The sequence below is a fragment of the Netta rufina genome (genome assembly GCF_964035555.1).
Source record: "Netta rufina genome assembly, chromosome: 21".
NCBI classification, from domain to species: domain Eukaryota; kingdom Metazoa; phylum Chordata; class Aves; order Anseriformes; family Anatidae; genus Netta; species Netta rufina.
In genome coordinates this window covers 9,902,974-9,917,424 of record NC_140145.1, presented here as the reverse complement: position 1 = coordinate 9,917,424, position 14,451 = coordinate 9,902,974, and the positions used below count along the sequence as shown (strand labels likewise).

The following is a 14,451-nucleotide window of genomic DNA, read 5'->3' as shown; positions in this document are numbered from 1 at the left end:
GTGGCAGGGTGTAGCTGATGTGTTACCGCAGTCCCTATTTGATAAATCAGGTCTGAGTCCCACAAGCTGTTTGTGAAACAGCTCCAGCATGTGTGAGGAAACAGTTCCCTGGCATCAAAAAACAGCTGAATGTGTGTAGTGGTTCAGAAAAAAACCCGCTTTTTTCCCCCTAGGATGGGACAAGTTGTTTAAGGAGAGGTTGGACCTGGCGCTTAGGGATATGGTTTAGGGGGTGACATCGGTGGTAGGGGGATGGTTGGACTGGGAGATTTTGAAAGTCTTAAAGATTCTCAACCTTAATGATTTGATGATAACTTGCTGAGGTGAGAAGCCACAATTTAAAACTTCCTTCATGCTGAGAAGAGCAAGGAAGGAATCCTAGAATAAGCCCTGAAGGGAGCACAGGGTCCAACTGCTGGCTGTGCACAGGACCTCCCCAAAAATAAGCCCCTGAGTCTTGAGTGGTGTTCAAACACTTTTTGGGCTCTGTCAGGCTCAGAGCCAAGCCCCCTTTCCCGGGGAGCCTTCTCCAGTGCCCTGACATTCGCTATTTCGCACAGAAAAGCAGCAGGCTACACGTCGATTTATTTTATACAAACAATTTATTAAGCTCGCCTCAGGGGCAGACATGGCGCCTCAAAATGGCGCCCACCGCCACGCGCCCCCTCAGCGCCTCCCGCGGCCCCCCCCCTTCCCGGCCGCCGCTTTCCCGCCCATTCCCGCCGGCCCCGCCCCCGCCCACGTGCGCGGGCCCGGCGCGGCGGCTCTCGCGAGATCTCGATGTAAACAAAGCTGCGGGGGGGGGGGGGCGGCGGGGGCAGCGCGGGCCGTGTTTTGCTGCCTCAACCGAGCTTGGGGGCGGGGCGGGGCGGGGCAGGGCGCAGCCGCTCTCCATCCCTCTCCGCGCCCCGCCCCTTTCTGGAAAGCGAGGCGGGGATTGGATGAGCGCAGGGAGCGGCCCGCCCTCGGCGGCGCGTGATTGGCTGGGGGCCTGAGGTGCGCTGGGTGTCATTCCCCGTGGGGGTCCCAAACAGTGTCAGTGAGGCGGCGGCAGGTGAGGGGCGCGGGGCCGGGGAGGGGCGGGACGGGGCCGCTCTGAGGGGGCGGGCGGCAGCCGGGGCCGGGCGGGTGGCGGCGGCGGCCGGAGCCCCGCGGAGCCGCTGTGGGGAGGCCGCGGGGGGTGCCCGGCGGGGTCCCGGCGCTCCCCGGCCGGCTGCGGCCTGACGGACAGCGCGGGCGGCAGCGCGGGGGGCGCCGCGGGGCTCCGGGCGGTGCGTCCTGGTTTATTTGTGTATTTTTATTTATTTTTATGGCTAAGAGTGGCTGTTCGTGGCTCCGGGGCCCGCGGGAGGGCTTCTGTGGGGCGACCCCGCCTCGGCCGCTGGGTGCGGGGCCGGCGCCGCCAGCAGGAGGAGGCTGAGGGGGGCTCGGCGAGACCCGGCCCGGGGGGGCTCCTGTCAGGGTGGGACCGGGGGGGGGGCTGCGGAGCTCCGAGGGGCTGGGACCGCGGGGAGGGAGCCCCGCTGACAGCTGGGGCCGGGTGGGGTTTGGTCTCTGGCGGCCCTTCAGCCTGTGGGTTGATGGGGACGCGGTGTTTGGGCGGGTTCCTGGCACCTCTGGGGCCCCTCAGGTGTCTCCTTTCTTCAGCGGAGGTGTGGTGAGTGTACGCGCGAAACGCCACAAGTGTGGAGGCAAACTTGACAGGGGTACAAAAAAATGACATAAAGTAAAATGTGGTTCATCGTGCTTCTTGTGTTACCTGCACTGTAACCCAGTAGAGATTTTATGAGCGCATTGTGCAGCAGTTATGACTGTATCTGGTGTTTATACACAGGATGTTCTAAGACCGTGCCTTATCAATAAATAGCGGTCTTACGTAATGCTATAATACCTGTATCTCTGTACCGTTATCTTCAATAAACAGTTCATAATAAAATAGAAAATTTTCTTTGCTGCTTCGTGTTGATTTCTTTTGCTTTCACACACATGGCAGGAGGTGTGTTGATTGAAGTACTGAAAAAAAAGTCAGAGTGCTGTAAAGGGACATTGTTTGACAGGTTTGAGTAAGCTATTTCCTTCTTCAGGAGTTCTTCATCATTCTAAAAAATATGGAAAAACTAGTATAGTAAGCAAGTGTTATACAAAGGATTATTATTAAAAAGAAATGTGTTTCTTACAGGCATCTGCAAAGAAACAATGGCGACAGAATCTCCACGCCGCCCTAGTCGATGTACTGGAGGAGCAGTGGTTCGTCCACAAGCTGTCACGTAAGCACCTTCTGGAAGAAAAGCCTTTATTTGAAATGTTTTTTTGTCTCGTATGTGAAGAACCCAGCCCAAACTCTGGCAAAACCAGCTGTGAGAGCTTCTGCTGACAATACAGTTGTGTTGCATTGAGTATTTTCTAATAAAAGAAAGTCAGCAATTGTTGCTTTCCTGTGTCCTGGGCCTATGCAGGTCAAACTGTCTCCCTCGATGGGCTGCTTTTAATGTAATACACCAAAACCTTTGGTCAGCCTTCAGAGTTGTACCGTTTAAAGACTAATACTTTTTAAGATAAAGTTTTGTTGTTTACTTACACAATTTTGTTGAACAAACACCACGCTGGCCATAGATTAATGGCTGCAAACCTCTTCCTTAGGCTAGAGGGAACATGTGTACCATGTTCCTTTCTTGCTGTTGTTGTAATAATACCTTCTCACAGGGATGGATGTATTAAAACATATAACCTAGCACTGTAACACAATAAATTGTGTTAGAGGTTTGTCTTGCAGCTATGTAAAAGAAGTATTTGTTATATTGTGGAATCTCTCAACAAACTCATCTGTTTGCTTTTCTTCCAAGTAAGCTTGTTCACTGGAAAAATAATAAAAACACTGTAATAATAGGATTACCATACCATTTTTTGTTTAAATATAGTGGCTCGTTCATGAGCTGTATCTTTTCACTTCAAAACTCTCAAGTACTATCTTTTATATGAGAATTTATATATGCTGAGCAACGTGCAGCACCCTGTAGACTTCTGCTGCTTATGCTAAACTCCTAAATTGTTATAGACGGAAGATGGTAGTGAAATTACAAAGAAGAAAAATGTATAAATAATAAACTTTTTGAACCTGATTCTACTATGGATTTTAAATGTTCTAATGTGAAGTGTTCTGTGTGTTTTTTGATACATTTTTTGCAAAGCACAAAAATTTCTGTGGAAGTTTTTCTAACTTTAGGAGGGATTTAGAGTACACACAGTGAATAAAGCATCTTCCAAACGTCAGCTTTGTTTCAGGATGTAGTTTGGGGGTGGGGGAACAAACAACAAACCAGTACTCCTTTCATGAACTGAAAAACGAGGACAGTATGACACGTGCTGGTAGGCATCCACGTGGGAACTTCAAACGCTACTTAATACTATACCCGTAAGATAGACAAGTATTATTGGTAGGTAATAAAGGGCTCTGAAGGGCTCAAAGACAGTTTTGGTGACCTACATAAATCAAAGAAGAATCAGCACTAGAAACCACAGTTTATTTGTAAGGCCTGTGCTTAAAGCAGTAGAACAAAATTCATTTGATTCGCTAATCCTTGGATTGCTGAACGAAATCTAGTTTAGTCAGTGGTTGAAATAAGCTTTCTGAACTCTAAAATTGCAGGGGTTTGATTCGTTTTTGTTCTCAGAGAGGAGTCAACTAGTTAAGCTGATCCAAGTGTTGCAGCATTTGACTTATAGTATCTTTGGTATTGCTGTTATATAGGGGAGAGTACTTCATTCTTAACTACTAAACACTCCAATTTCTGTTAAAAGAATCATACGTTGCATAGTTCCTGAAAGCAAATAGAAAACACATATGCCTTTGGCTAACAAGAACCTAGGTTTCCCTACCTTCAGTTTTTCCTTGCTGCTGTTAGAAATCTTGCATTAGCACAAGAAGAAAACACTAATGGCCTGCCAAAATACAAATAAGCTTGGGAGCTGCTGAAGCCGTTACCTAAAGAAAGTTGTTTTTGTGGGGGTTGGTTTTTTTTTTTTTTTGGTTTTTCAGACTCCATGAGCATAGAGGTTGTTGCCAGCATATTTCAGTATTAGCCATTTCAGAAAGCACAAACTTCTTCTGTAGTTTCAACACCATCTAATACAATCATCCGATGTTGTACGTTGCTCAGCAGTTACACAAGAGCCTCATTGCTCATGCAAGACTAAGCTAATAAAAACATTAGTTTAAATCTACCAGAACAAATGTATACACTATATACTATTACACTATACTTACACTATATACTATTCTAAATCATTGCTGCTAATGAAATTCCAAGAAGGAATAAGCCTCCCAAGCTGTAAAATCATAACTGGGAAATATCTCTTTACACTTCTTGGTTAGGGTTTTGTTCCATCCTTTGCCACTTCCACTTACTTCATCATTGTACATAGTGCATGTGAGGTCAGAAAGTTCACTTGCCCTGCAAGGGCACCTCCAACCATTAGCTCAAGTCCTCTTATTCATGGTATAACGTCCAAATCAAGTAGAAAAATACTGAGAAATAATTTCCTGTTTTGCTTTCATCATTCAGTCTGAGGTGGAGAAAGTGGTTTATTTCTTGACTTACATTTTATACTTTTTCCAGAGCAGTTATTTCATTATGGAATAATGAAATAATTGACTTTATACATACTTCTAGGCCACTACATACATTATCAGTGTTTGACAGAATGTTAAGTAACTGCATTGAATACTTAGTATTTTTCTTTGTGTTAAACATAATGTGTGTCTTTTCTGGTGATATGTCTTGTTTAGTGTATTCACAACCATTTCTGAACTTCAGTAGTAAAACATTCTCCTTCTGTTTTCAAGGGAACAGTCATACATGGAAAGTGTTGTTACGTTTCTTCAAGATGTTGTGCCACAGGTATGTGTACATATTCAAAAGTCTTCAGTATGCAAAGTATACCGAGCAGTTGAAGTCGCTGCCAGGTGCACCAAAATATTAAAAACATGATTTACTTATTTATTTCTATTACTTACGTATTTATTTATGTTACTATAAATTTTGAGACCAGGCTTTTGAAAGCACAAACTGCATACTATCTGAAAACTGGGCCTAGAGACTTCCTCTGATAGGTCTTAATTTAAATGAAAGTCTTAGATGCCCAGAAATTGAAGAGCTACCATATAAATAGCAGGAAGAAGATTGCTGCCTTTTCCTGTGATAATTTTGGCAACAGAATAGTTGTGGAGAGAAGAGAGTGGGCGTAATAATTGCTCTGCCTCTTACAAATGTGTTTTTTCTGGGTTGTAGTTGGAAACCTGTGTATGAGCTCTGCTGGCAGAATTGGTGTTGGGACAAATTGATAGTCACTCTTTGTCAGCCTTTATCTTTGGCTGAAAAGGAGAGAGTTTCTTTTGCCTCCTTTGCTCCTTTTTTCAAAATCTTGTTTGCTTAACTTGCTTTGGGAGCGTCGTGGCTCTTGGGGCATTCTTCCTTCTTTTAATTTCTTTTTTTTTTCCTCTGAAACAAAACAAACAAACAAAAATCTCCACCAAAATAAAAAAAAAAAACAAAAAAACAACTACAGTGCTTCTGTCTGCTGTTGATCATAGTTTCCACAGGTAATAGGAAATACAGCAGCATGGAACTGGAATGGTCACTTCTGTATTGCTCATGGGCCTCTCAGTACCAAAGGGAAGCTAATTTTGTTTTGCTGCTCTTCGGAAAGCTACAGTCACTAGTGGAGAAGTATTGCAGCTAGTTGCCAGTAGCCTCAGGAAACTATCTTGGTTCTTACTTGAATGACTATCTTGAATAACTGAAGTCATGAATTTCTTTAATGATATTTAAAAAAAAAATCCTCTTACTCATATTGACTTGTTAAATGCATTTTTGGACTCATGGTCAAAATTAAATTAGTCAAACTGTCAATTTAAAAGATTGCTGCATCCTTCCCCCACCTTCTTTTCCTCTGTAGTTAAAGGATACAGTCTGTGTTTTATTTTACAAATCAGTTTGCCTTGGAAGCATGGAATGTGATTTGTTTTGGAAAGCAATACCCACACTTATTTTTTAAATTTGTATTTTTAGCTCATGTTATTGCTTTTCTGGCATGTATAAAGTGATTATATGAACTCGTTTCATATTTATTCCAATGTACTGCACAGTATTTTGCCATAATTCATTTGGAAGTGATGGTATTTCTACTGTAGCTCACGTTCTTACTACTGCAGTTTCTCCTGAGAACTGTAAAACATGCAGCTTGGAAACACTGCAGGTCTCCTTCACAGTTTCTTTTTGTATCTCATCTTCTTATGGGAATCTGTGGAACACAGAACTGAAATGTGGGGCTGTTCTTCTGGAATTAGAGTTTATTCTCTTTTAAATGGCTATATTAAAGATGTCACATATAGAACTAGATCATGCCAATAAAATAAACTGTAGTAAAGGTCTCTTTCTTCTCTCAGTCTTGCTTACAAAGCCTTTAAGTGAATAAAAAAAAGAACTTTAGAAGTAAAAATGCCTCACATGAGAACCTCTAGCATAGCTGTTGTGCACTAGCTCTAAGAACAAAAAGTTAAAGGTTGTAGAAATCGCTGTATTTTAGCTTGACTACATTGTTGTAGGTCATGTGGTGTTTCTAACCTGCTCCAGAAAGCTGTCTGTTATATATATGTAGCTTGTCACTTCTACTTCAGTAAGCGCTGTTAGAATTTTTGAGTTAGTTAGAATTTAGTATGGATTATGTTGATCAAAAATCCATTGATTTTTGAAACAAAACCTCACAGTAATACTTGTGACAGGTATCTCAATGTTACTAGTATTATTTTTTTCAGTTTACATTCACTCCTTTGGTCTATAAAGGGAGAAAAAATAGGTGTTAAACTTTATTTCAACTCTTTTGCTTTTCATCCAGGCCTACAGTGGTACCCCACCAGCAGAAGAAAAGGAGAAGATCATTTGGGTCAGATTTGAAAATGCAGATTTAAATGGTATGGTTTCATTTTTCTATCAGTAAATAACTGTATTTTTATTCAGTACATAGGAAATAAAACAAATAGGTCTTGCCAGTTCATCTGAAGGCAAACTAGAACTTGTTTAGGAAGAGGGGCAAACCGAATGAAGAAGTCATTTTTCTTTCCTTAAGGTAGTTGAAGACAGAGCATAGAACTGAATTTATTTTGTCCACTGTTTGGTTTCAAAGCCAGATTATTTTACCTGTGAATCCAGTCCAAGTCCTGGATATATTTTAAGTGATGTGATAGAATTCATAATAACCTAAAAAGGAGGAGCTGATAGGGAGAGTGATCAGACAGTTCTATCATGTCTTTCAGGGAAATAAAAAGGCGTAGCCACAAAATATTCTTAAAATGTTAACTTACCACTTCCAGTGTGTCTTAGTCATCAGCAAAGACTACTGCCTGGCAACTGGTGTTCAGCGTCAAGACATGAAGAGGAAATGGTCATAGGCTTTTGCTAACTGTATCAAATAAAGTACATCTTCAGATAAGAAAAGAGGTGTTTTACCTCTGTCTATCCCAGCTGCTTTTTAAAATTTATTTATTATTTTTTCAACAAACAAACAAAAAACAAAAAACACACAAAGATTAGAGACTGAAGGGGAAAGACTGAATGCTGCTGTCAAGCAACTACTCACATTAATCAAACGTTTAGCAGTTGCTTGTGCTGTTCCTTGTTTACTGTCTTTCTTTCCTGCATAGAGCTCTATGATAAAGGCTCATTCTGGTCTCATATGAAGTAATAGAAACCGTAGCCAGAGCTATGATGGGGAATTTTCAGTTTTTCCAATAGGTTAATAGGGAAGATTATATGTTTTCCAGCTGTTGAAATGGCACAGAGCCTGTCAGTTCATAAATTCATGATTGTTAGAACTAGAAAACACCAATCAACTGGTACATGGCCTTATGTCCAGCTTAAGGCTGGTTGAAGTTTTTTTCCTTGAGTGTATCTTTTCCTCTTTTGTTTATTTTCAAAAATTCTTGGTCATTCTCTCTTTAGGATCTTTTCTACAGCGTAACAGAAATGCTTTAGCATATTCTTCAGAATCTGTCGTATTCAGTGTAAATTGAATTTACACAGCCTAATCTGATTGGGCCTGCGTACATGGTCATTTACCATCCTGAATATTTCCTCTCTTTCTTTGATGGTCACATGCTTGCAATGAGCTTTTGTTCAGTCTTGAAAATGTAGTTTTAAAGGGTGTTAGAGAAAAGCTTAATTTTTTCATTATTATGTTCTGTAGCACTTTTGTTCCTGGGGATTTCTTTCTTTTCATGAAGTTGATATAAAGATTATTAATACAGTATTAAGAAAGAGCTTTGATCAGTCTGTGCATTTGTACTTTTAGTATTTGTTAATGTTTGTTTTAATGATCCTTTCTCTATTTGAAACGTTGGCCATGTTTTATTAATGACTGGAGAAAGAGTTACAGAAGTTTTTGAGGTATTTGTGATAACTGATAAAGAATATTTTCTCCACTTCAATGAATGTATTGTTTGCCTAAAAATATAGTGTTGTTTCAGTGTAAGAAATTAAGACACTTCTCTTTACCTTTAATTACAAAAATGGGAGCAAGCATTGAGAAAATGCCTAGTGAGAAAACACCTCTAGTATAGCTGATGCTAACCATAGCTGATCATAACCTGTTAAGTAATGTCTTTAATATTTAAACCCAATTTAGATACGTCAAGGAATATGGAGTTTCATGAAATACATAGCACTGGGAATGAACCACCATTACTGCTGATGATTGGCTACAGTGATGGAATGCAAATCTGGAGCATACCTGTGAGTACCAGTTACCTTCTCTTCTATGACAGGGGTGTTTTTGTTTGTACTGGTGTGCCAGTACTTTAATCTTATTTTTTCCTACTAAAGTGAGTAGAGCCAATAGTTACTATCAGTGCCATGTGCTGTGCATGTAATGTGCTTATCTTAAGATTAGTACTGAGCATAGATCAAACACTTGAATTCCTGTACCTTCAGATTTGAGGGGTTATTACAAATGATTTCTTTTAGGTAAATTTTCAGAGTCTAATTGGGAGCAGCATATGACATTGTAGAATAGTTTATATTCCAGAAAGGACAAATCTTTTTAACCTACAGAAGGGAAAAGAGGGTGGAAAAATATGAAAAGAATTTGTTTGTCCTAGGAATGCAAGCATGACAGTATTAATAGTATTTTACAATCACAGTGTTTGTCATGTACATGATTTGCAATTTTAATTTTATTATAAGTCTCTATGTGCATATGGGTTTGATTTTATGCTGTCATACACACCCTGCAGTTTGTGCTTCAGAATGGTTTATGAACACATGGTCTTAATTTGGGGAGTTTTCCCCAAATTTCTTGAACTATAGAATAAAGTTTAATACAGTAGGTCATAAAATTCTTAACTCAAAAAAAGTTTTGCTCATAACACCTTGTTCTTCAAAATAATGTAGTGAGGATGGAGTTCTTTCTCTTAATAAAATGCAGGGCTTTTTTGAAATATGTATCTTTTTGTATGACTTAGGGGTTAGCTGTGTAGGACAAGTTTATGTACCAGTAGCGTAGGTGCTGTAATAGAAAATACTCTTTATTTTGTACACCAAAAGATAAGCACTGTCTAATGGAGTTTACTGGGGTGTGGGAGGGCTGGCTTTTTCCCCTCTTAATTACATATTGTTAGCTGGAGCTAAGGAAGAAAAACTGCTGAGCTTTGGCATTTGAAGGAGGGTTTAATAGAAACAAAGATCTGGTGCACTTTACTAAATTTCAGTATAATATTGGAATCTCTATCTGCTAGTATGTCCTGAGAAACCATGGCTAATTCTAACTTTATTGGCTTTGTCTTAAATGGAGCAAAACATATCTTCGTGTTGTTTTCCTATTTTATCTTCTTAGGGCAGAAAAGCGTGTGATGTAGCAAAGCTAGCTTGTTGCTTGTTCACTTTTTAAAAAAAATCTAACACTGGAAAGAATTTGAACACTAAAAATCGTTTCATAGTTTGAAGTTTTGTACAACATTTTGAACACAGGCCAATTCTATATTACTATACAAAATAGATTATTAAAATGGTTCAGAAATGCTTTGTTCTTTGAAGTGTATTACAGAAAACGGACATTAGGTGTCACTAAGATACCGAGCTAACGAGGAAATACCTCCTGCTCTTACTGCAGTTCTATACTGCAAGGTGATCAATTAGTTAAGAGACTGTGAGTAGTCATTTAGATTTAAGCTAAAGAATTTTTGTAAAACAGCTCAGATTATCCTGCTGAAATATTATTGTCCAAATAAGTGTGTATTTTCCGAAAAATGTACAGCAGTACATCGTGGTGACATCGGACTTGTCCTGGCCGCTGTACATACAGTAAGAAGAGCTTTGTGTCTGGCAGACAGTTTTTTGTTTTGCTTTGTGTGTGTGTGCACGCATCTGTAACATGCCCTTGCTTTGTGGAGAGGTGAGAGTTCTGTGCATCCCTCTTAAGTGACTTTCTGTGTCCGAATGAAAGGTGTCTTTGTAAGAGCTATCTGTATCAATGCTCTTGAGAAATTCATTGTGAGATGGGATCCTACATGTATAAGGCAAGCAAGAGTGAAAGCAGTAGTGCATCTCATTTCTTTGATACATGAACTGATTACCTCAGTGTAACCTGTTCTGCATTAGCCATCTGCGTTTAAACTCTTAACCCATGGTTCACTGCAGTAAGCGTGAAATAATTTGGTGGATTTTACTAACAAATGGGAGCTAAACTACTTCACGCTTATCCTGGCTTATGTGGAGTAAGTCTGTTCACTGGTACTTTCAGGTAGGTAGTATGATGTAATTTATCCATGTTTCCCAGTGGGAGAGGATTGTTTTTTTTAGTTGTTTTGTTTGTTTTCTTCTTGTGTCTGGATTAGCCACAGGCTAGGCCATGGAATGCCTGCTCTTACCTCCTTTTTCAGCAGGACAGTGCAGTCAGGTTGTATTTTCCCAGTGTATTGCACTTATTCATAATCCCTAGATTTTGATAGTGTTTAATAATGTAGGAAAAATAAAATGAAATTGCAAGAAAGTTTCTCTTATTGTTCATTTTTTTGAGGAGGTATTCTTAATGGGGGTGAAAGTCCAGTGAAGTGGAAGAAAATGCCGACTGTGGAAATGTTGTACCTTCCATCCTAAGCACGTCAGCTGTAGAGATAGCACATCACTTTGCCCGTCCTTATTTGTGTAACCTGTGAAATTGTGATGAGACCACATCCAAAGAGGCACAGCTTCATCCTGTGCAATACTGCAATTTGTCTGTCTTAGTATAATTTCAGTGTCTGAATGGTTCTGTTGTTAGTAACGTGGTCTTGGATAGCTTCTCACATTGATAGAGAACATCGTAACACCAATTTTTAAATACCTTTTCAGAGCCTGTATACCATGTGCCTGGAGGTAACATAACCTGTATTTACACATTTGTGTTTATCCATTTATTTATTTTTTTTTGCTTATTTAACCTGAGTAAAAGAAAATCTGGCGGACAACAGCTTTTTGTTCTCTGATACTATACAAACATATCCTTTCTTCTTGATTTTGCTCAGTATTTAGCTTGTGATTATGTAACATTAGTCCAGTTATTAAGAAAAAAAGAGATCTCTCTAGTTTAAAAACCTTTCAATCTGAAAAAGCAACGATTTGACGTTTATGTGAAAATCTACTCAGTAAGGCTATTATCTCTAGCATTGTGCTATTTATTCATACAATTGAACCTCTATTCAGCACTTAATAAAATAATGTGTTGCAGGCAGTCCAGTTTGTGTGTGAGTGATTATGAAGTGTTTATGACAGCTTCTAAGCTGACACTCGCCGTAATGGTGTTACATTGACTTCTAAACACCTTTGCAGTCTGCCTCCAGGAGTGTGTGTCTCTTTGCAGTCTGAGTGGTTTCACATTAACATCTCCTTGGAGTAAGATCTTTGACTACAGAAGTGTTACTTGCAAATGGAAGATACCATTAGGGCTGCTTCAAAGGGCTGAAATAATGTTTGGACTGCTGGGTGCTGAAGTAACGGCTGGGGTTTTGAAGTGCAGCGTCTAAATCTGTATTGCATAAGAAGCGGAAGGTGTCCATCCAAACGACTTCGCTTTGATCTTTGTTTTGAAATAGGGGTGGGAAGGTTAAAAGTGTTCTTAAAATATGCCTCACTAAGTGGGGAGAAATCTGGGAATATACAAAAGTATGACTAGAAGTTCCTAAAGTTTCTGTTTGATAATTGTGCTGTGTACTTTTTTTGTTTCATTTGGACTTTGTTTCTCCCTCGCTCCCAGTTTCATGTTTCAGATACAGTTGGAACTGGTTTCTGCCTAATGTGGTTTCCAAGTATCTGTTCTAGATGTTCCTGTTCAGAGAAATGCATGTTGGCTGGTTTTATGGCAGATAATTTTTTTTTTATTGTATGCAGGAAGCATCAGCAGTAGAAAATCATCTTAATTTAATGGTTCATATTACAATTAAAAAACCAAAACAAACAAACAAACAAAAAAAAACACACAAAAAACACACCAAAACCCAAAGACCCAACTATCAAGCTTGAGTTGAATAAAGTAGAAACTACCAAAGGGATCTTCTAATAACAAGGGCAGATGTATATTTAGCAAAAAATACTTGAAGGTTGTGGTATAATGATGTTGCCACAAACTAACAGGGTGCGTCAGCCCATATGGTAGGTGACTTCCATCTGGAGACTGCTGGAACACAGAGGGCTTGTTGGACAAGGATGGCATCACGCACTGCCATTCTCCACTGGCAGAACTTAAATTTCTTTAAATACTGGTGTCAATAATGCTCTGTTTCTTCATTTTTAGACCTGCAGGTGTACAGCAGATGGTGTGTCTATGTGGATGTCTAGAGGGATGGATATGGTAGATGAAGATGTGTCAGTTCCATTTTGTCTTCTCTACTGTTCATGAGAAGTTTGGTCTGGTGGGGTTTCAATGAGGTTGTCCTAGTCCCATTGCAATTTTCCCCTTCCAGAGCTTCGGGAAAAGGATTAATCACTTACCACATTGTAAGCTGCGGGCCTTGCTCTTTCCTGATACAGGATACGGCTGTTCATGCTTGTCTCAGCCACTTGGAAATATCTGATGATGACCTGACCTAGAAACCCTGAAAAATGTTTAAAGACTTTACAAAACATCCATGCAAATCGTTTTAAGGCTTTGTTTTTTTGTACTGCTGCTGCCAGTGGCATGCAAGAAATGTGTTTTTACACCCATTAAGTGACTGCAGGTCTGGTGGAAGATTTTTTATTTACATCATAGCATGTACTGGTGTGTGCTGGGGGGGAACGACCGACATGCAAAGAACTAGGGAGGGCTGTAGTGAAAGGTAGCAGAGGAGTCCAAACAGTTTCCTGTAGCTCTCTTTGCATGGAGTCAAAGCTGAAATAAAGGCTCCTGAAGGTTGTTTGCAGCCATATTCTGCCTGTGTCCAGTACTGTGTGTGTCATTCTTGTCTGTGTGCAAAATGAAGTGATGGAAAAGGGAGCAGAACTGACTCCCAGATGAGCTTGCAGCCTGATCATGCTAAAACTCTTCAAAATGTATGACAAAATGCGAATGTTGAGGACACTGTAACCAAAGCCACTTCTAAGTTCTCATTGTTTTTAAAATTCAGTTTCTGTTGTCATAATTTTAAATGATAGATGCAATTTCATACTTAGTTCGGTCACTTGAGTAGGCTTCTGTAACACCGAGCATCTAAATTCTCATAATCTCTAGATAATCAGAGAGATGTTTTGAATGAAAAGGATGACTGCTTGAGTTCCTAAGATGACTGGTAGTAGTTCTTGTCCCGGCAGGATTGAGTCAAACAGTATTTTGTGGTGGTATCTGCCAATTGCTGATTGTCTTGTTACATTGCTCTATTAAAGTATGTACTCAGAATATTTAAAAAACAAAACAAAACAAAAAAAGAATAACAAATTGATCCTGTGCTTTGTAACAGTTTTTAATCTATAAGCAGTGTACTTTTCCACTGTTGCACAGTAGTTTAAGCATTGAATTTCCAACTTCGTTTCTGTTTGGTGTGCATTTGACTTTTTTCACCATGTGAAAACCATTTTCTATGGTTGGAAACTATTAGTTATCCTTAGTGTGAACAACACTTTCTTTGTTCTTCCTTTTTTTTTTTTCTTTTTTCAGAATGGGTGCAAACTGGTATGCTCCAAACAACAAAGCTCTGTCATCAAAAATAGTGCTCCAGCTTGCTGCTCTGTCGCATTTTAAGCAGTAGTTGAAAATACCTGAGCGGGGGGAGTTCTTCCTCTTTCAGTTTGTCATTCCTGGAGGAGAGCGGTGAAGCCTTCACTGGGGGCCAGGGTTTGAATCAGGCTCTTCTTTGCTTGCAGCCTTCCCTGTAGGTCTGGGGTTTGATAGCGGCCGCGGAGGAAGCTGAAACGCGCTATCACACCAGCCTGGAGCTCTCGGTTTGGACCC

At 40.1% G+C, this 14,451-nt stretch overlaps 1 protein-coding gene across 7 annotated transcripts in view; it reads left to right on the top strand.

The window, feature by feature from the left end:
- Positions 1-999: 999 nt before the first annotated feature.
- Positions 1,000-14,451, top strand: part of BCAS3 (BCAS3 microtubule associated cell migration factor) — a 353,753-nt gene continuing 340,301 nt past the window's right edge. For 6 of the 7 annotated variants that reach the window (XM_084299392.1, XM_084299390.1, XM_084299391.1 and 3 more), the window contains exons 1-5: positions 1,000-1,054; positions 2,180-2,267; positions 4,844-4,898; positions 6,895-6,970; positions 8,680-8,786. In XM_084299392.1, coding sequence (XP_084155518.1) covers positions 2,197-2,267; positions 4,844-4,898; positions 6,895-6,970; positions 8,680-8,786 — 309 coding nt within the window. In that variant the 5' untranslated portion in view covers positions 1,000-1,054; positions 2,180-2,196. Of the gene's footprint in view, positions 1,055-1,249; positions 1,272-2,179; positions 2,268-4,843; positions 4,899-6,894; positions 6,971-8,679; positions 8,787-14,451 lie in introns of those variants that run through there. The other variant, XM_084299389.1, reaches the window with a different exon arrangement.